Here is a 22,525-nt window from a genome sequence, read left to right on the forward strand (position 1 = left end):
AAAAAAAAAAACATATAGCCGAGTACTTTGAATGCAACTTTGTATTGGAATAATTTTGTTTCACAAAGAAGCACGGTTTTTTGTTGTTTATTATTATTATTATTATTATTATTTACTCACAGATCAGAAGCAGGCCTACTATAGATGATAATAAAAATACATGTACGTGTACTACGGTTTAGAATTAAAAAATTGTACACACGATAATGTTAAGCTTCTAATAAGCTGGGTTCCCAATTGTATTATATATAAAATATATTTACCTGAATTGTAACTTTTAATTTAGATATTTATACCTGTTACAAGTTAATTTTACCATATTAAATGCTCATTGGTGCTGGTATTAATATATTGGATGTTTCTCAACTTTTTGCCATTCTTAATTACCCGTCTTTTATCCGTTATTGATTATCGTTATCAGAGAATCAGTCGGGTGAGTTATAATTAACAATAATGAAGATAATCATCCACAATATTCGATAGTTTTCAAGTATTTTTTAATATCCCGTATTCAATGTACAAATTACGGTATCAGCTTTTTACGGAAATGTATTCAAACATCCAAAGCATAAAGTATTTCTTTCTGTTTGGACGTTTGACAAAGATAAATGATCCAAGTGAATGCGTACAGAAGCAGAATGTCAAGTTTTTGCAGGATAAAAAACTTAAACATTCGATGACAATAATCATGGTTGCATAGTCAATCCTGTCAATTTTATATAACAAACTAAGAAAGGATTTGAATAATAACAATAAAATATAATTGTGGTGGTCCAGTGTCTTTATTTACAAAATTCGAACATTATGAATTAAACTTATTAAGTTAATAAACTGCAGACTGAGAGACAAGATACAAATACTTTGAACAAAAAGTGCTAATCGCGGTGTATTCCTTTGTCGTTATGTAAGATATTGCATTTTAGATTGACTATTCAACCATGTGTACACAAGTTCTATGCAAATACTGAAATATTTATTTCTCAACAGAATACCCAAACCGATTTCTTTATAGATAACCGAAACTAAGACTAAATTAGAAGAAACTTTTTTTTTCCATCGACCAAAATATTTTCTTCGACTTGAAATTACAATTCCAAACTAGATCTTAGCGGCGAAACAGGCTTCTGCATTCATTCAGTTGTCTGTCAGGTCGTAAAAAATCTTTCACACCTCACTCTTCTAAATCAGATACATTTCAATACATACAAGTGTTACATGCATTGAAATGCATACAAATGTAAAAGTAAACAAAATAGGTAACTAACATATCTTTTGTAAATATTGTAAACTTTACTGAGAAAGCCTCATTGTCTCAATGTCTGTAGTAATGAAAATGCACTCTTTCAAGTTTTGAATATCGTCGCATCATCTATTATATTTCATTTGTAAATGAAATACAACAACTTGGATGACGAGATCGAATAACCTTAGCCGTAGTTCACTCACTCGTCATTTTGACTCTTGGACTTCCTTTTCTTCTTCTTTTTGGGTACGTCATCGTCGACCTCAGCTTCGACTGTACCATTGTCAACCGCAGCTCCGTTTGAATTGCCATTTTCGATATTTTCGCTCTTTCTTTTCTTGTCCTTTTTCTTTTTCTTTTTTGGAGACTCTTCCTCAGCAGCGACGACAACTTGTGCAGCCTCTTCCAGCGCCTCTTTCATGACGTCTATGTTCTTCTTGGGCACGTCCCCTGTCTCATAGAATTTCAGCCTGTCCTCGACTTGCTGGCGCAATTTCTCGCCAAATATACTGGACGGGGTATCTGTGAAACAGTCGATTCTAGACGCGATGGAACACTTGTTTGCCAGGTATCTCGAAATTCTTCCCTTATTTTTGGCACCTGCCCTTCCAATGAACGTGGAATGAAACAGCAACCCGTACTTAGGGGTATTTCCTTTAGTTTTCAATGCTCTGAAAAGAGCCTTCTCGGCACCCAAAATCTGCACCGTTGACGCAGGATACTTTGCCAAATTCGTCAGAGACCCTGCGTGCGCGATCAATCGAGCCCCGACTTGATCGCCGATTAGAGTTGCTAGATTCGGAGCGACACCAGCCATTTTACACCTCAAGTATTCGGCCAGCTGTTTTCTATAATCGGCCAAAGCGATTACTCGTCCAGCAAACATTTCTATATTCAGAAGATCAACAGGGCTGATGTCCATTCCCATAGAAGATTTCGACGCGTCAATTATAGCCTGAGCTTTTGCGCTATCCATTACAATTTCTTCGAGTGCTTCAAGTTTCTCCTCGGTTAACTCCTTGCGATTTTTTATAAGTTGCGCTACCTTGGCGAAGAGGTAATTTTCGGGTACAATTTTCACAAGCTCTGGAAAGTGGTAGCTGTACCACTCGCTGTTCACGGTAATGAATGAACAAAGATCAGCATTATACAATTAAGTCAAATAATTATTTTGTAATCGGATCACCGATACATTTCTAGCAACGTTTCCACGGGTGACAAAATTTTACACGTTTTAATGATTTTTTGAGAACTGTAATTCATCTAATGAGTAAATTTTGGTTTACTTTATCTATTAACAGAGTTAAAAACAGTTGAACCATTGATTTGATTTTAGTCATCCGGTATTGTAATTTTACAATACAATGAAGAAATTTTACCAACAAAATTTCTCAACCGAGTTCTTTATAATCATGATTTCATTTGAATATTTGCTCACTGGAATGAAACCAATATACCGAATGAATACAGAAAAGGAGGAAATTTCAACCGGCTAATAAATCAAATCAACTCAACAAAAAATTATTGATCTAGAACATAATTTCTGATTGGCAATAAACAGACGAATAAGGTTTTCAGAAGGCCAAAAAGTTTGTTTGAATCACAGATTACGCGACTGATAATTATGAAAATCAATGTTTGTAAGGTGATTACAACGTGAATGGAATCGTGAATCTTTTTAAACGGTTGGTAAAATGAACCGATCTCCATGAAATATATTACTCACCGTATACGCATGCTGAATGTGTTGACGTCCTTGTCGAGTTGATCAAGGAGCGCTATGCTCTGAATAATCATATTGTCTACCCTGTGTACGTTGAACTTGACTTTAGCCCTTGAATAGCTGTGTCCTAAACCAAGTTGGGCAACGCCAGAGCTTTTTGCTGTAAATCCCTTGACGAGATTGTGAAAATGATAGCGTATGCCTCTGATAAGTTCGGGCACAACGCCGGTATGATCGCACTTCACATCCAAAGCTTCGGCGATGCTCGCGCCAAGTTTAGGATCGGCGACGCCAAGAATGAGCTTTTTTCTCTTGCTAGGCAAACTTGAGTCTAGGAACAGTTTCAGGTCGTTCGGCACTACGCCTTCTGATATGCTGTTTACATTCTCTAGAGCGGCGAGAGCAGTCTTGAAAGGCAAGAAACCGACCAACTTGACAACTCCATGAAAACGGCCCAAGTCTGTTACCGACTCTTCGACTTGGGGCAAGAGAATGCCGACTTCTTCAAATTCCTTAACGCTGAACAAGGCGTAGCCCGCAGCATGTTCAAACAGGACGCAGAGCTTCGACTGTAAGAATTAACAAAAGATATCGAACAATTCGTTGTTGTTTTGTTTCCGAAAATCATTCTTCGCCAGTCGTTTCGTCGAATATCTCACAAGTGACGCGGCTTTGATACGAGATTGACTTTGATAGAAGAAAACGATTTTGGGAACAATTATTTGTACTTAGAAGTAAGTGAAACAGTTTGAAAATTGTGTAATGATTTTGGTGTAACAGTTTTTCGGGCCCGAAACGAATCACGAGGGATGATATTGTTTACCTATCATGATCCGTCTCATGGTGAATTACAGAATAAAGTTATTCGTCGGACTTTAGTGATATTATATAGTTTTGCAAATTCTGATGCTTCTTACCATTTTTTAATCACATTCGTGCACTATTAAACAAGTAAAATGCTATCGGAGATTTCACACACGACACATAGCCTCTACACGGCCATGTGCACGGGAAGTGAGTTTGACGCCATTTTAAAAACTTTTAGCTCTCAGCTCTCACATCACGGAGCAATCAAGATAGACAGTCATTTGTTTCGCAAATACATGGTATACAGTTCAGCGGACCGCCATTAGAGTGCGAGACGAGCAGTATGGCTGAACTTTTGAATCAAATGCTATGTAAAAGTCGATGGCAAATACTGACAAATATACGAGTAGTATCGTTCAATGATTCTCATAAAAGTATTTTATCGTACTTGTGGTCAATTTGGAGGGTTACCGTATCCGCTAATACATCGTAAGTAATGTCGTGGTTATGCAAAGCTGCGGTAACCTTTACTTGGAAAACAACGGCAGAATACGTGTTCTTCGATGATTGAACCGACACACAATTTTTCATGAAGATTTTAAGTACCGTCGATTTTAACAGGTAAGTGTATTGCTTTCATCGATTTTCTTTTCTCTTTTATCGAAGCCAGAGAAATATTCGATGGCTCGATGAGGGATTTTCTCTTGTTATTGGTTGCATTGAATTTAAATAAAATGGCCGGCCGCAAAGACTGATTGTAAGAAAATGAGTATGGCTAATTGGACTTTGAACACATTTTTGTCTTACTGCTAAAAATTAATGTGGAAACAATTGATCTTGAAAACATTAAAATGATTTTTCTATTTTCTACTTGATTTTATCAGAATAAGTTACAGCCTAGTACTATAGAATTTTGAATCAAAAGCAAATATTATGATTACGTTGTTGGAAATTTATTTTCGAATATGACACGAGTTTCGAATGAGATGAAAATTAGTTTCCTGGTTTTGATTGACGATACCTAGTACCGTGGAAAACATAACTCTCTAACCTCATTCTTTTCACAAAAACGTTAACAAATGAAGATAAATTCTGACTATTGATATCTGTTTATTTAAATTCAATAAATTAGATATGCTCATTTCCACACCACTGTAAGCAGTAGAGCATCCGGTGCGCTTTTTTTTACGTGGTATCCCCAGTAGGCCTATTCCACGACAAATAATTGTAAAATTGACCTTAGTTTTTCGTAGATTTTCGGTATGATTATTTTTATAATTGTTAATTCGTCATTCGTATAGTAGAGTCGGTTGAATTTAACTACGAGATAAATTGGACAGTTCTATAGGAAGTACATTTCTTCTCGTATACTTTCCTGTAGAACAGTTCAATTCATTTGGTAGTTCAATTTAATCTACTGTACAATATGTAGTTTGTTTGCTAATTGTCCATTATGGATAAAAATATGATTGTTTTTTATGATAGATGATCGAAATAATTTTTTTTTTTTCGATAAGCCAACAAATTGTTGGCTATAGACACAGCTAAAACGGACAAAGGAGTAATAAGTTGCGGTGAAGAAAAATTGTTATTAGCGAAAAATGAAAAAATTATTGAGCTAAAACAGACAAAGGTGTAATTACCTAAATCAGACAAAAGGTTTGACTAACCGAACCAGAAAACAAGCCCAAACAGACAAAAGTTCAATTAGCTGAAACAGAAAAAAGTTCAATCAGCTGAAACAGACAAAAATTTAATCAGCTGAAACAGACAAAAGTTTGATTAGCTGTAACAGACAAAATTTTGATCAGCTGAAACATACAAAGGTTTTATTAACTGAAATAGACGAATGTTTTAATCAACTGAAACAGACAAAAAATTGATTAGCTGTAACAGACAAAAGTTCAATCAGCTGAAACAGACAAAAGTTTAATTAGCTGAAACAGACAAAAGTTTAATCAACTGAAACAGACAACAGTTTCATTAGCCGAAATAGACAAAATTTTAATTAGCTGAAATAGACAAAAGTTCGATTAGCTGTAACAGAAAAAATTTTGATTAGCTGTAACAGACAAAATTTCGATTAGCTGAAACATACAAAGGTTTTATTAACTGAAATAGACAATATTTTAATCAACTGAAACAGACAAAAGATTGATTAGCTGAAACAGACAAAAAATTTAATTAGCTGAAACAGATAAAAGTTTGATTAACCGAAACAGACAACATTTTCATTAGCCGAAATAGACAAAATTTTAATTAGCTGAAATAGACAAAAGTTCGATTAGCTGTAACAGAAAAAATTTTGATTAGCTGTAACAGACAAAATTTCGATTAGCTGAAACATACAAAGGTTTTATTAACTGAAATAGACAATGGTTTAATCAACTGAAACAGATAAAGTATCAGCTGAAACACACAAAGGTTTTATTAACTGCAATAGAGAATGGTTTAATCAACCGAAACAGACAAAAGGTCGATTAGCTGAAACATACAAAGATTTAATTAGCTGAAACAGACAAAGCTGTGATTAGTTGAAACAGAAAAGGTTTGATTGGCTGAAACAGACAAAGGTTTAATTAGCTGAAAGAAACATAAGTTTTCTTTGCTGAAACAGACAAACGTTTGATTAGCTGAAGGAAATGAAGGTACGATTCGTGCAATGACATAAGTCTGTACACTGACAAAGAAAAATATCAAGTGTACAACATGATATTCGCTTCAATGTTTATTGCTTCGATTATTAATTCTAATAATGAAAAAAAGAAATTCTAAATTTTTTGAACCAAAAATCATTTGATTTTGAATATTTGTCACCGTAGATATATTCCATAAATTCTTACGCCAAGATTCTTCACTTTCACTACACACTCTCGAGATTTTTGTCCTTGCGCGGTGAGCGCTAGCTTTTAAAAGCCGCGCTTTCTTTCAGAACCGAAAAGTATCAAGTCCGCGCGCAAAAGGCGTCGTCGAACTTGAAAACTTCATTATTCGTAATAAAATTGACTGAAAAGTTGAAACAAAGCTCAGCACATCGAAAGTGCTTGACTTTTTCGTACGTGTGCAAAACCGAGGGGCACAAAGTGCGTTTGTTTCCCGTTATTAATCGACGCGCAAAAAGGCGCGATCGATTAATTAGTCAAAAAATGTTTAATATATCTAGGACTTGTCGCAAAAATTCTGTAGAAATCCAATCCGCATCTGCGTCTTTTTGAATTAGATACATTGTGATGCGGATTGTTGTTCTCAGATACGAATCAAGTCCGGGAGGGAGGTTGGAAGGCATACATTATTGTGTGGCGTGACGGTCGGCGGTCCTCTTCGACTCGACGTCTTCGAGCTCAGCATCTCTCCCCATCTAGCGTACCACGGAACGCGATAGATGGTCCAGAGATGCGTTTTGCCCATTCAAACGATCACAGACATCAATTAAATAGAGTAAAGATCAATGATGGGTAAATATTTAAATCGAATAACGGTTAAAAAATGTTTCCAGTGTGATAAGAAATGGAAAATTCAATCTCGTTGATATTCAAATGCTTACAAATGGTCGAGAGACTCGAATACGGAGTCTTTTGGAACAAAAAATTTCTGTGTTCGTTTGACGCTGTTGATTACAAAATTTAGTAACATCACGGTACATACATCGCGACCTTCCTACCCTCGCCTGTTTCCCAACGAAACCACCCATCGGAAAAGAGACATTCACACACTCATGCATAAACCCCGCGACGGATCCCAAAACGACCACCTACCTACCCGGTTACCTATATTCGATCTAAGCGATTACCCATTTTTTCCAACACACATCATCCTTCCTCATTTGCGCCGTGGTCACTGTGACTTACTTTTTCGTCGGTTACCTGTAGGGAGCAAAATGTTTTTGTACCATAGTCAGCCTGCTCACGATACAGTATCGTGGTGGTATCCTACCAATTCTAATATTGTATGTATTATTCTAGTGAATGCTAGCAGACTATCGGTACATCAACCTTTTGTAAAATGGATTAGAAACATCCTATATGCTAATCAGCATTTTTCTAAACGAGCTAAGCCTGCAGTTGATCAATACATTCTGGTTGTAAAAAAATTGAATACAATTTAATACATAACAGGCAATTACGTTGTGTTATGTCAGATTATGAAATTTCATGGATTCAACAGAAAAGTGAATATGTTTAGACCTCAGGTGAAACCAACACTTAAACGACGTCATTGGTAAATTCAAATGTACATTATTAGATCATTAGCTGAACACGATTCAATCTCGCGAATGTCGAGTAAGCAATGGTTACCTGTCGCGATGCTCATTCCACTTTCAGTAACGTGCACAAGTTTTAACTTTAAGAAGGCTATGGTAGAATAAATTCCAAAAAAAAAAATGATTAAATTGAAAGCCAAATCACATCGTTACGATCGCGAATGAGCCTATCCATGCAGCTAAGAAATCGAAGAGCTGTGTCAGAATTGTTACCGCCACGCCACATGACAGAGGAATCCTGGGGAAATACCCGTAACCTGAACACATGCAAACTCACCAACGTTGCCAAGCAATGGAGCAGTTACTCGGATGTCTCTGCTTAATTCTGGAAAAAACAAGAAAAGTAAACTTAATTAATCTGGATTTTAAATTCTCAGATTGAGTACTACTGTTGCTTCTTTTCATATTTGTTCACCGTGTTCATCGTATTCAAATTTACCAAGAATTATCAAACAATTATAAAACAAGCATTCTTACCTCCTCTGGGTTGCTCCAAGTATAGTTTAGATGTAGTAGGTAGTTCTCGTAGCATCTCCGGTTGGATGGTGAAACGACGCACTTTATACACTGCAATAAAAACGTAACAGAATATTACTAAAACAATATACTTGGATTAGATTTTATATCACCATGGCTTCTCCGTGTAAAAAATATGTTCTTGTGGGTGAAACTGGCTTGACATGCCTTATTTTGGAGGGTGGTTAAGATACCTTCCTCGAAAGTATAACGTAAAGGCTGAAGCTGTGCGCAAGAATTCAGAAATTGCGACGTGAAACTCACCTTCACTGTTTGCAGTCTGGTATTCCAATGTCAATAACTCGGTTAGTCTTTCAGCAAATCTTCCGCGACTCGTGTAGTAATTAACAAACACCAGTTTGATCCGAATACACCTATAAAATTACGTGGCACTGCTCGAACAGCGTAGTCTGAATTCCCGAGCTGCTTAAGACCGACTGACTGAGCAACGCCGGACGAAGATCGCTCGTAAGAAACTTTTGACCGGTTGAAGTGAGCCGCGCATGCTCAATGCGTGCGACGAGGTACAATGTTTACCGAATTGCGGTTACTCGCGGTCTTGGACGCACTATTTTGAAACGTAGAAGGTATTCGTTGATCCGTATTTCATTCAACGGCGTAATAATCACCCGAGTACACACCAAAATATTGTTATTCCTTTCAAGTGCGATCTGCGCAGAACCGCGTAGCTGTTACCGAAGAGATTAGAGAGTCAGCTTCTACCGGTTATGGAGAGACGTAACGAGAGCAAGTCCGGACTCGCCAACGCTCGAACTTCATCTACTCTTCATCAGCCGATCGATCTCTTTCTCGTATCGCGCATGCGCAGTTTGTTCAGATACCGAGCGACGAATCAACGCGTCCGACGTAACTCACGTATGGCAAGCTCGTGCGTAAAAACACAAAATCTCACGTCGTGTGATTTTAATCGTGTTGTTTGGGTCCGTCGTGTTGTGTGATGAATGCATTTGTCTCATAGTGACATACTGTTATTGATATGTGTGACCTACAGTGAGTTATTTACGGTGAGATAAACAAGCCATTCTGAATGAAGGAACACGCGCAGTATCACAAAGGTAATGTTTGTGTCATACATAATGCAATCTCTGAATGAGCCGAACTCGATCTGTACAGTTACAAGGCAGGTGGTAATCAAATGAATTTTACACTTAGAAATTATGTGTGTTTTTGTTATAGACAATTTATTTTGAATGCTTTTCTACAAAATTAGTGTAACAGATTGTGTTTTTTTTTAGTAGCCAATTACCATTTCCATTTGTTGATCCTAATCCATATCGATACAATGTTGTAAGATCAAATATATGACGATGCCAAAATGTCGAAAAAAGGTGTTTAGTGACTTTGACGAAAAAAAAATTCCACGCGAAAAGGATATAAGACCACAATTAGAAACATGTATAAAACTATGAAAAATTATACATTATACAATTAAAAGCTGAGAATAGAAACTCCCTATTTTTTCTTCTCTCGGCTTGGAATCTATTGCAATCAGTTTTTTCATACAGCGTCTCAACTAGTTGATCTGCATATTTTACAATGTGTCGCCATTATTTCAGTGACAAGATTTACAGTCACAGCTTCATTCGCTGAAACGATCAATTTCATCACGACAGTTTGATAATGTTTATAATAAATCTCTTTTAGTCAATCGTATGTTTGGTATATTTGTACATTAATGTAACTTCCGTCACTCTTCTATTTCACTAATTTTATGACAGTTGATAAAAGAAATGTTCCATCAAATATTTTCCTTTATGATTCTGGTGTTATTATAACAATGGCTGAAAAATATCTATTCAAAGAGAAAGTATAACGAGCTTTTATGTTCATTTTGATGTTAGAAATGCAATCCAATAATAATACTTTTTCTTTCTCATTTTTCTTATTCATCTTTTGAAGTTATGAAATGTCCATATTCTAATAGGTGCCAAAAATTTTGCTATATTTTATGAGATATTTCTCAATTTTTTCAGATTACAGAAAGTGAGCTTTTTTTCAACTTTTTAAATCATACTTCAGATACGCTGGGTCGAAAAATTCTGAAAAAATTGCGATTGCGTTTTTCGTCATTTACTTTCACATACAAAATTATAAAGCCAATCTGAGACTCGACGTAGAATCTTCATCGAGATGTCATGAAATGCCCTACCTATGTTGAACTGCATCAAAAACTAAAAGTCATTTCTATTTCTTGTCACTCTGCAGCAGAGCATATTTTTGCAGAACAATATATTTTATAAATTATATCCATCAACGTATATTTGCTACTGCTTTACGTTCTTCTTTATGCTCTTCTCTTATATTGGTCTGCTCTTTGGTGTGAATCAAGTATTCCCTGGTGGAAAAATTTATACGAAAGACTATTGAAAAGTGCTGTGCAAAATTAGTTGTTAGTCGACTAATATTTCCCGTAAAAATTTGCATATTTCTGAAAACGTTTAGTCTTACGCTAACTAGTATCTTGACAATACGCTTAGCTGTCAAACTATGCAAATCTCAAATAAAAATTTAACGAGCATTATTTTACATAGTTTTGCAACTAAAAGTATTATGAAAATGCCAGTTCACGTACATCCACGTATGTTTGACCTAAATATGCAAAATTCTACACGATGTAGTTATATTTCACAAACAACTAACAACTACTTTTTCCCACCTGAATTCTGATCTAGTTTTCAGTAAGATCGATCACAGTACTTTTACGTGAAATTTTTCACCAATTTGAATGTTAGCGCGAGCATAAATTCATCTACTAAACGTTTTCTAGTTTATATCGACAAAAATATAGCCCTACGAGCTTTGAATACTCAGCCTTGCCTTCGCACCGCGCGAAAAACTAAAAATATAATTCGCGCGTTCTGTGCTGTACGAACATGCGTAGGTGTATTTTATTTGCTTGTGTCGTTCCGTTGTTGATTGTGAGTGCCGACCGCGCTCAAGGCTAATGAAGGAGAAATGAAATATTCGGTCTTCCATCTTTCTCGCACTCGAGCTCACAAACCTCAAATTCCATGCGCGTAACCGATAAGACAACGACTGGTTTATCCCACACCAATGGATAATATCTGGATTAAGTTCATCGAGGAGAAAGCAGACGAAGAAAGAGACAACTGGACTTGCTTTAGTCAACGCGATATAAGCGCTGTTCCATGTCAAATTTGCAACATCATCACTCCGTTTTCCTCATTTCTGTTTAAAGTGATGGCACGCCACTTGATGATTAAGATTGAATTAAATCATCGCCACTGATTTCGTAATGACCGCATTGTGTAGCCGGTGCACATTCAAGTGCATATTCAGGGTAAGTTCAAACGTGATAATTTCAAGACGCGCGCGAAACTTGTTCAAATTGGGATTTGAAAGTATCACTTGCTAGAATTTCAACCATTCTAACCTTACTTTTTTGTCAATTTGGTGTTACTTTTTTTTATGCAATATGTTATGAAAGTTACTGGCCTTCTGTGAATTACGTGAAAATATGCGGGAGCTTATAAGTATTTTAACATCGCATTTTTTTGCTCTTGCAATGAACGGATAAATTTTCGTTTGCAACTAAGTTTACCAAGAATACAAGTAAGGTTTATTTATTTTACGTCATACTTGAAGAGTCAAAAGAAGAAGGTCGTAAGTACAACGTTGAAAGCGTTGTTATACGACCTTTTCTTACTTCCGAATAAAAAAACGACTGAAATAGACGGTAGTCTCAGATCTCAATGACTTTTTTGAATCATTTTTTTTTTTCGTAATAAAAATTTAGTTCATAATCTCAAATTTTTTACACATAAAAGAGGAAATTATAAAGTATTACGGAAAAATTTTTTGTTCGTTTTTTATGGTACATCTGGCTGATACGATTACGATCTCAACTTCCGTGCATCTGAAAAAAAAACAAACACAGAGATTATCAAAAAGTAAACTTGTAGCTATCGTTTGAAGCAGAATTATGCAAATTCGATTAAAAAAATAACGAAATGACGGAATTTTGAAATTTTTGATCTCTTTTTTTCAAACTTAAATTGGTGAAACTATGGATTAAATATGGATAAATAATTTTGACGGTGGTTCAGATAATAGCGACAAGTCTGTGTTTTGATAATCTCTTTACGGAAACGTAAAAAATAATTGAATTTCTAGTGAACTTTAATTTCTAACTCTCTACAGCTAACACTGATTTATAAGTAAATTAGTGCTTAATCGTTATAAACGATGTAAATACAAAAATGACTTCTAGTAAATCAAACTTTTCAATTTCAACTATCTTTTTTTAGTCCGATCATTGAAGGATGAAACGAATTTACGGAGGCCGAATATCCGTAGGTATGCAGAAGATTCGATAGTAGTACTAAAACGATTTTCGGGATGGCTAACAAGGACGAAAAAATCAGTGGCCAAGAGTTGGCTTTCATCAAAGATAATAAGTATGCGTCCAAGGGTGGACAGGACTGTTTGCGAGGTTTTATCTACCAGCTGAAGCTGTTGATGCTTTTCATGATACGCGGACTCCGGAAGGGTTACAAGTTTCGTCTGGCAACGGAGATGATGGCGGCCGAAGATTTCGACGACTTGATATTTGAGTATGAAAGCGATGGCGATACCACATGCTGCAGTAAAATAGCTTACCGGTTTCTTCAAGCCAAGCACACCCAGAATGATGCGAAAGAAATCGACGCTGAGAATCTTTTCACAAGCAGTGACTTTAATTTGCAAAAGTACTTCAACTCCTACTGTAATATAAAGAGGCATTCTGTTTTGAGTCGCGGAATTTTGGATGATTTTATCATATACACTAACATCAATTTGAATGAGGAAAAACTAAAGGCCAAAGGCATTAGGCTTCTGCCCGTTAAAGGACTCGATGAGTTTCTCGATGTAAAAACTCGAAGAAATGACGACAGGCGATACAAGTTTGACAGTGAAGAACCGTCGAAGATATATGAAAATTTAGCGTCAGAAGCTTACAACCTTGCGCAGATGTTGGTCGAGAAAGTTCTGAATTCAAAAAAGTTGAGTGTGGATACAGATCTTCTTAAAAAATACCGGACTGCGTTGACAGCAGAAGTTATCAGCATCAAGGATAGAACTTTGTCCGAAAATTTTATCGATGGCTCTGAGAACCTGTCCGAAAGGGGAAAATATTTTCGCGAGGTTTTTTACGCGCAGGTTTTGAAACAAAAAGGGTTACCGAACGATTACGACCGTCCGGAAGATTTGTGGAAGGAGATGAAAGACCAGTCGTTGAAATTATCCGAAGGTTTCATTTCGGACTACGAAATTGAAGACTCGGAAAAATTGTCCATGGAATTCAAAACTCTATTGAAAGACGCCAAAGTTGACGAAGTAATCAAAGTAGAATTGAATAAGAAAAGTGCTTCCAAACAAGGAGGGAGAGTAGTCATTGCTCACAACATTGCACGCAATATTGTCACGCTTGATAAATACGTTTTGATTGAAAAAACCGATGACTTGTTTCAATTTAATCCAAACTTTTTGGATGACAGTATCAAGCAGCCTGCTGATATATTCAAGTTGAAAAAATCCTTGAAGTCTAAGCTTGGTAGTCAATACGGAGATCTTGATAAATACCAATTTGAAATGAAAAGTTTCACCAGAGTAAAGGAAGAGCAGCTACGTGCAAAGTGTGAACTACCTGAGGGTAAAATTGACGACAAAGAAATCGCTGGTTTTCTCGACAAGTTAATCTTTGCCGTTAAACAACCGAACGAAGTTGAGCTTGGCGAAATATTAACGCGGGAAATGAGTGAGGATGACACGTTCAATTTACTCGATGCCGATTTGGTCACTCATCGTTTCGAACAAAAGATGCGAGAATGGTTTTTGGACAGAAAAGGAACGTTCATGTCGATGGAGGAGGGCCGAGACTTGATCAGCAGCATCAGAGAAAAGGTCAATACTCTGATGATTTCTGGGATAAGCTTGGCGTATCCGGAGGAGCTTGAAGAATATGGCATAGAATTTGACAACGTGAACGAGGAGTTGGTGAAATTTTTGTCCTCCGACGCTGCCCGTGATCCAAATTTAGCTCTGAGCTTGATTACCAAAGGGGAAACTTTGCCAGCTGCAATTCAAGTTCACAAAGCTGTGAAACAATGTAATAAGTATCGAAAGCAAGACAGCGTTATATTCATACGTCAAGAAACACTGATACGTCTTAAAATCAGAGAACGAGTGATCGATGCATTTAAATCGCTGGGTAGTTACGAATTATTAGTGATAGTATGTAAATCGTCGGACGAGCTGGTGATGCATAAATTGTCCAAGTTTTACCAAAAGTTAAGTACAATAATGCAAAAAAACAATACCAAGAAATTGATTCTTGTTACTGGAACGGAGGTACTTTTGAATAACTGCAGCAAAAATATTGATTGTAACGTCGGTTTTAATGATTTTACGATAAATTCACAACAAGAATTGCTTAATAAACAGGTCATCAATTTGCAAGGTCGAAAAGAGAGATCAAGTTTCGGAAACTTGTTGCGAATTTCTAGATTAGATGAGATCGAATCGGTCAAGAAAGCCCAATTACAAGATACATTATTAAAATCAAGCACGTTAGTTAAGCTCATTGGTGGCGAGGAGATAAAGATCGGAAATGAGTTGAAAGGATTGGGCGAAGTGGACGATTATTACATAACTCGTTCAGTTAACTTACAAGTCATCATCAGAACTGACATTTTCAGATCAGATCAGACATCCGATCTATTCGCTATTGGCCATGCCGACAATAAATCTTGGCAGAAATTCCAGATTAGAGGTGTCGGGATTGAATCTTCTGATGAAATCGAGCCGTGGAATCGATACTCGCATAAATTCAAAGTTCTAAATGATGGCCAAGAGAACGAACAGTTTGAGAGGTTGTGTACCGAGTATCCGAAACACGACGTTCATTGGCTCATGATGGGTAGCAGCGGACTACTTTGGGTAAAATCCCGAGGTAATATTACCACTTTGGTGAAACATAGAGATGGTTCGGGTGATTATTACTGTTCGTACGATCACTGTCAAGTTTGCAATGCAGCCACGAGGGTTTCGTCGGTGGATCAGCTGGCTAATCAGCATGAGCGGCCCGTAATCATTTCTAATACTGCTGGGATGGGTAAGACGATTATGTTTACTTATTTGGCGAGGAAGTTGGCAGATTATCCAGGAATGTGGGTGATCAAAATCAATTTAAACGATTTCACCGAAGTACTGTTGGAGGAGCTTCGCAGTCGAACTTTTCACGAAAATGACATTGTCGAAGCGATAGAATTTTTTGTGGATAAACTCTTGGTCCCTGAGACTGATTTGGAGAAAGAGATTTTCAAGAGACTCATCCAAGAGCCGGGTGGCGTAGGCTTGTTGCTTGATGGGTTCGACGAGATTAGCCCAGATTACGAGGAGGTAGTAACGGACTTGCTGAAGGCGTTCAAAAAATGTGACCTCAAGACAATGTTCATCGCCACCAGACCCCACATGCGAATCACGTTGGAAAACACACTTCAGATATTTTCCTGCTCGATTGAACCATTTTCTCAGAACGATCAGGTCGACTTCTTGGTGAGGTTTTGGGTGAAGGATTTCGGTAAATGTGATAACCGAGAAGAGGTGCTGAATTGGTTAGATGACCGTGCCAAAGATTTGATAGCCAAGCTCGCGAAGACCATTTCTGACCCGCTGATGGAGTTCACCAGGATCCCACTACATATTAGGATGGTGGCAGAGGTCTTCTGTTATGATAAACAATGTGACTCTGAAGTATGCGAGGTATCTTTGACGTTGGACAACGACGAATGGCAGTTTCCAGAAAGAATAAACATGATTACATTGTACAAACGGTTCGTTGAGAGGAAGTACGGAATATTGTGTAACGAAAAGGACAAAGAAGACCATTCCAGGTTAGGTTCAAAAAAAAGAAGTGAGAAATTTTTTGAGACCGTTTTAGAATCTCATCAATTGTTAGCAATGAAGACATTGCTGAACGGTAAAGATCTTTCGATGTTGCGGGTGTCGCGGCGGGATATAAAAAAAGCAGAAGACTTGATAATCGACATTAACGACGGAAACGAGCGAACTGGAATCGTGACTCAAATTGTCGATGGCAAACCGCAGTACATCCATCGAACTATCATGGAATATTTTGTTGCTACTTATCTAATAAACGTTCTCAAGTATGCTGAAGAGGATAAAGATTGTCCGAATCGAAAGTTGCGGACATTCATATTGAAGCAAATTCTAACTCAGCCAGAGTACGATATTATTCGCGCATTCTTTAACGACTTGTTAAACGAGGTACACGCGACATATGACGTTTGTCACTGGAAAGCAGAACCAGATGACTACAGTAACGAAAATCGCAGAACACTTTTTCACATAGCTGCTATGGAAGGCAATCATCAGATCATGAGATTCTTCCTAGTTCGTTTGGGAAAGAACACTAGGACTCGGCAGCAAATAGCCAACATGAAAAGTAACTTTGGTGAGGTAGCACTGCACTTGATATTCGCAGATCGCTGGGATGGACTGCGCTGCAGACGTTCCGACGCGAATGACTTGCAGATAATAAAATGGTTGCTCGAAAACGGAGCGGATGTCAACGCCGTTGACATGGTGTCACGTACGCCAATGCGCCGAGCTTTGATCGCTGGAAAAGTCGACGCTCTGAAGTTAATGGCAAAAAATCAAATCATCGATGTTGAAGCTCGAGATAAGTCAGCTACGACATTTGAGCAAGGACTTGCGGAAACTCGGGAATGGCAATTGGTGACGAGCTTGTTGAATGAGCTGGGTGCCGGTACCAACAAACTGGATGATTTAGGAAGATTGGACATACTGAGATGGCTGGTGAAGAACCATATTGCAGATATTAACGTTCGGGATACATCGGGAAAAACATTGCAGCACGTCGCAGCTGCTCGTAAAAACTTCACAGTCCTAAAGTGGCTGGTGGTGGAACGAGGTGCCGATCTTCACGCTCGAGATGATTTTGGCAATACAGTACTGCATACGGCTGTTGCTCGCTGGAGCTTGGCCGACATTAAGTGGCTGGTCGAAGAGCTAGGCGCAGATCTAGACACTCGTGATAATGACGGCAGCACAATTCAGCACAGCGCAGCTGCATCTGGAAGGTGGGAAATACTGAGGTGGCTAGTGGAGGAGAAGGGTGCTGATGTCAACGTTCGAGACGACATGGGGAGAACTTTACAGCATAATGCTGTCTTGGTCAACTTAAGCATGTTGAAATGGCTAGTAGAAAAACACGGCGCCAATACGAACGTTCGGGATCATTCAGGGAACACATTGCAGCACGAGGCTGTAACTCTCCGTAACTTGAGCACATTGAAGTGGCTAGTGGAAGAGCGAGGTGCCGATGTTTATGCTCATGATGCGACAGGTCGGACAATACAGCATGTTGCTGTCCAGCGGCAGGAGTTAGAGGTGCTTAATTATCTAGTGGAAGAGCGAGGTGCCGACCCTAACGTGTGGGATAATTCTGGAAGGACATTGCAGCACTACGCAGCGAAATTCGGTGAATTGGAGATACTGAAGTGGCTTGTCGAAAATCACGGTGTCGATATCGAAGCTCGGGATCATTTGGGGAAAACAGTGCAACATGAGGCTGCTGAACATGGACAATCAGACGAACTTGAGTGGTTGGTAGAAAAGCAGAATGTCGATGTTAACGCTCAGGATTATTCGGGGATGACACTGATGCATTGGGCAGCTCAAAATCGGAACTGGGATGTAGTGAAGTGGCTGATAGAAGAACAGAATGCGGACGTTCATGTCGCAGACGAGTCAGGAAGGACGTTGCTTTATTGGGCTGCTCAACGTGAGAACTGGGAACTTGTAAAGTGGCTGGTCGAAGAACGAGGTGCCGATATTAACGCTTGGCACGACTCGGGGCGAACATTGCAACATAAAGCTGCTTCGTACTACAACTTGGACGTGTTAAAGTGGCTGGTGGAGGAGAGTGGGGCCGATGTTGACGTTTGGGACGACTCAGGGAGAACGTTGCAGCACGAAGCAGCTGAAGCTGGAAAATTGAACATCCTCAAATGGCTGATAGAGGAGCGAGGTGTTGATATTAACGCTAGGGATAATTCGGGAAGCACATTGCAGCACAAGGCTGCGGCGTTCTTCGCCTTGGACGTGTTAAAGTGGCTTATAGAGGAACGGGGAGCTGATATTAACGTTCGCGATTATTCGGGAAGAACATTGCAGGACGTGGCCACCAAGGCTGGGCGACTAAATGTGGTAAAGTGGCTGGTGGAGAAGCAAGGCGTCGATGTAGAAGCTCGGAACAGTTTCGGAAGGACGTTGCATCACGAGGCTGCTTACCATCATCATTGGAAAATAGTTAAGTGGCTTGCAGAAAAGCACAGAGCTGATGTCAACATTCGCGACGATTCGGGGAGAACATTGCAGCACGAGGCTGCTTGTTACTGGCATTTGTACGCAATGAAGTGGCTTTTAAGAGACCGAGGAAGCGATATTAACGCTCGAGATTACTTGGGACGAACAGTACAGCACGCGGCAGCTGAAGCAGGGGAATTTACCATTCTAAGGTGGCTGGTGAACAATGAGGGGGTCGATATTAACGCTCGGGACTATTCAGGGAAAACGTTGCAGCATGAGGCTGCTAAGGCCGGGAAATTGAACATACTGAGATGGCTCGTTAGTCAGAAAGGTGTCGATGTTAATGCCTGCGATGATTTGGGTAGAACATTACAGCACGACGCGGCTGCGGCTGGGGAATTAGAGGTTCTTAGATGGCTGGTGAAAAGTCAAGGTGTTTATATCGATGCTCAGGATAAGTCAGGTAATACATTACGGCAGGAGGCTGTTATGTCTGGAAAATTAGAGGTCCTAAAATGGCTTGACGAACAGCAAGATTGCAGGTGATGTACCGATGATCTAGACATTGGAAATTGGTCTTGGAAAAAGGTCTGTGGAAGCTATCGGTACAATTGTTTGTGCAGTGATGCTTGTTTCCCTGTTCATATCCCACACCGCAAAACTGACATAAAAACCGTTTTGTAACTCAGAATAAATCCGTTACTTTGATCTCGCTGATGATGAGTAATTTTCAATTCATGATAAAGAGCATAACAAAAATGGTTTCTTCCGCTAAGCTCGAAAATGTCATAGAATAAAATTATTGAAATTTCGATTTGAAATAAATTCCAGATTAATTCAGAAAGATCTATTTCAAATTCCCGACGGCATGATTGTTGTTACACGATGAAGATCTAGTTTTTTGCATTACTTAAAATTATAAAATGAATCAGATCCTCAAATAGCAACATATATTATTAACCAAAATGCATTTACCGAATGGTAATATTTACTTATTAATTAACCTAAGCCAAAAATAGAAGTTTCTGGAAACTGTTACCAATTACGTTGTCAAATAAATTTAATTTTATAAATCGTTTTCTAAAGCTCAACTCTCTGACAAAATGTAAACCTTGTTGGATGTATTAAAATCCAAATGATTGTAGTTTTCTTCAGTGCACCGAATAGACCAAATTTGAATTTCTCAAATCTGACTTTAGATTCTTGATCGGTCACTCAAAATAGCGTATGGTGCCAATTTTCATTAAAACCTGTTCATCCATTCCCAATATATCATGTTTATTTTAGTTTATAGAGTATCATGAAAATAATTCGAAAATTACTGAACCGATCATAGCCAAAGTTTAATCAACTCTAAGTTTAGAAAAGCTCCATCAATTGATACCAAAATCATCAAAGTCCGGTAACTCGTTCTCGAGATATCGCTGGAAAAAAATTTGATTAGATATGCACGCACGCGCACACATACACACGCACATGTCCATCAAAAGATCATTGGAGGTGATTCTCCAGGCCTTAAAACGTCGAGATCTAGTGAAAACTCAACTTTTCATATTCGGTATGATTACAATTAGTTCCTTTGTCTCTGAAAACATAGAAATGCGCAGCTGAAAAAGAAAACGCAGAAAAAAAAACAGTGCGTAATGTTATATCCTCTCCAACGACGTGAGAACTTATCAATGGTAATAGATTCCATACACAATCTGCATGATGTTCCGTTGGCATTTGTTTCGCCGTGGCTAAATGATCGTCGAGCGCAGTCGGTAAATTAGACTGAGATAAATCCACGGAACGATAATTTGTTATTTCGAAGTTACCGATAGATGGTAACTTAGGGATCGATATTTCTGAACTTGAATTTGTACTCCAAGCTGGGACAGTGTAATCGAGAAACGTTGGAGGTCGCAACAAAGCAATCTCATCGTAGTTAGGTGGTTGATTGAAATGTTATATTACCGAGCAACGCGAAAGAACACGAAAAACTTGACGATTCTCGCCATATTATTATGATTATTGCTATTCGGTTGCAGCGTGACCTCCTTTAAGAGCTTCGCTTTATGCATTCGACGGTATTAACCCAGGGCGAAAACATTGACCCGCTAAATTATCCAACCGGACACGATAACGGCTTTGAATTGCAATCAGAAACGAATATAACAGTGCAGCACGCATGGTCGTGCAGTTCAGCAAAGATAAATGCACCTCTGCTCTATATTATACATGTTTTACAGCTTACGCGAAATAATGCTTGATAATAATCGTCCCCCTGCATCATTAGCTATGTAATGCAAGGCTGCGACGAATATAATAAACCGCAAAATGTCATTCGGATATTAATTATCTCAACAGAGTAACTTATAATTGATTATTCTATTTATGAATAATGCTTATCTGCAACCGTCCTTGTACATAAATAGTAGTATATTTATAACTTTTATTTCTGCTCTGAAACTATTCAAGTATCATTTCTTAGTCCGGTCAATCGATTTTTGGATGTTTCAGTCAAAGTCGATTTGGCTTGGTTTCCTCAGCGTTGTCAAAACATTTAGTTGAACAACATCTATTCTAATTGTAAGTAATTCATGATCATTTTTCGGTCAGTTATTCTAAGGCTCCAAATTGCTTCTTTTTCCAATTTCAATAGAATTGCTGTAAGTGATTACGATGCGTGATTCAAAGATCCATATTTCGCGAATCCGCGTTATTAAGACATTCGATATCCAATTTTCTCTGCATTTTAAACAAAGTGAAGACTCGGATCGTGCCAATTTTTCTCGAGCCTGAACATGCGATTAAACAAAAACGAAAGAAATTGCTTGAGACTAAATGATTTCACCTGAAATTTAACCTGATTGTTAATTAAACTCGATAAAATTTAAATTGTCGGTATCCATGACATACCAATCCTGTTCATCAGTGAATTCGTCCGTCGAGTGTCACGTGCACGCGTTATAATCAATATTTAGCCTGACCATATTATCATAACACCGTGTCCATGCAAATTATGCAACCACCAGACTTTAACAACTTCACCTGTTTCAGAAAATATGCTTACTTTCGATTTGTGAATCACAATTCGTTTCGCTGATTTATTTCTAGTCAAAGTTTCACCTTCACGTGTAATATTCATTCATCATTGCTGCCCATTGGGATAAAAATTGGCATATTTGGATGATGATCAACATTGGCAATTGTAATTTCATCTAATAGCTTTACACTTAATTTATATGTGGGTTCAACAATTGTTATTCGCTTCTACTAGCGATATAATTGCAATTCATGCAAATAGGTCAAAGAAATTCTGCCGGTTTTGCAAAACAGAAATCAATAATAACGAATTCAATGATACGTAACAATCGTGTTACATATTTTTGATACATTCAAAAAACAACGGTTCTATTGTATACAATATCTAATTATAGTTGTCGTTTTCTCAGCGTCTGATTATTTATTATCAAATACAATAGTTTTTGCAACGAAATGTAAACCCAATCATTATATCAGTGCTAATTCCGGTAGTAAAAACTGTAATAAAAACAACCGGAAATCACAATTACAATGTGTTGTACCACAAAGATCAGTTAATTGTTGTTAACCT

At 38.0% G+C, this 22,525-nt stretch overlaps 2 protein-coding genes across 2 annotated transcripts; one reads left to right on the forward strand and one right to left on the reverse strand.

Annotated features, from left to right (window-relative positions):
• Positions 1-90: 90 nt before the first annotated feature.
• LOC124179241 (nucleolar protein 56) lies at positions 91-4,039 on the reverse strand. Its single transcript, XM_046563464.1, has 3 exons — positions 3,884-4,039; positions 2,970-3,535; positions 91-2,355 (listed from the first exon to the last, which is right to left on the reverse strand). The coding sequence occupies exons 1-3, from the start codon at positions 3,884-3,886 to the stop codon at positions 1,443-1,445; spliced, it is 1,482 nt and encodes a 493-aa protein (XP_046419420.1). The 5' UTR covers positions 3,887-4,039; the 3' UTR covers positions 91-1,442.
• A 7,467-nt stretch (positions 4,040-11,506) lies between these two features.
• LOC124177987 lies at positions 11,507-20,115 on the forward strand. Its single transcript, XM_046561006.1, has 2 exons — positions 11,507-11,872; positions 12,840-20,115. The coding sequence occupies exon 2, from the start codon at positions 12,931-12,933 to the stop codon at positions 19,471-19,473; it is 6,543 nt and encodes a 2,180-aa protein (XP_046416962.1). The 5' UTR covers positions 11,507-11,872; positions 12,840-12,930; the 3' UTR covers positions 19,474-20,115.
• The last annotated feature ends 2,410 nt before the right edge of the window (positions 20,116-22,525 follow it).

Source organism: Neodiprion fabricii, chromosome 3 (genome assembly GCF_021155785.1).
Source record: "Neodiprion fabricii isolate iyNeoFabr1 chromosome 3, iyNeoFabr1.1, whole genome shotgun sequence".
Classification (NCBI taxonomy): Eukaryota; Metazoa; Arthropoda; class Insecta; order Hymenoptera; family Diprionidae; genus Neodiprion; species Neodiprion fabricii.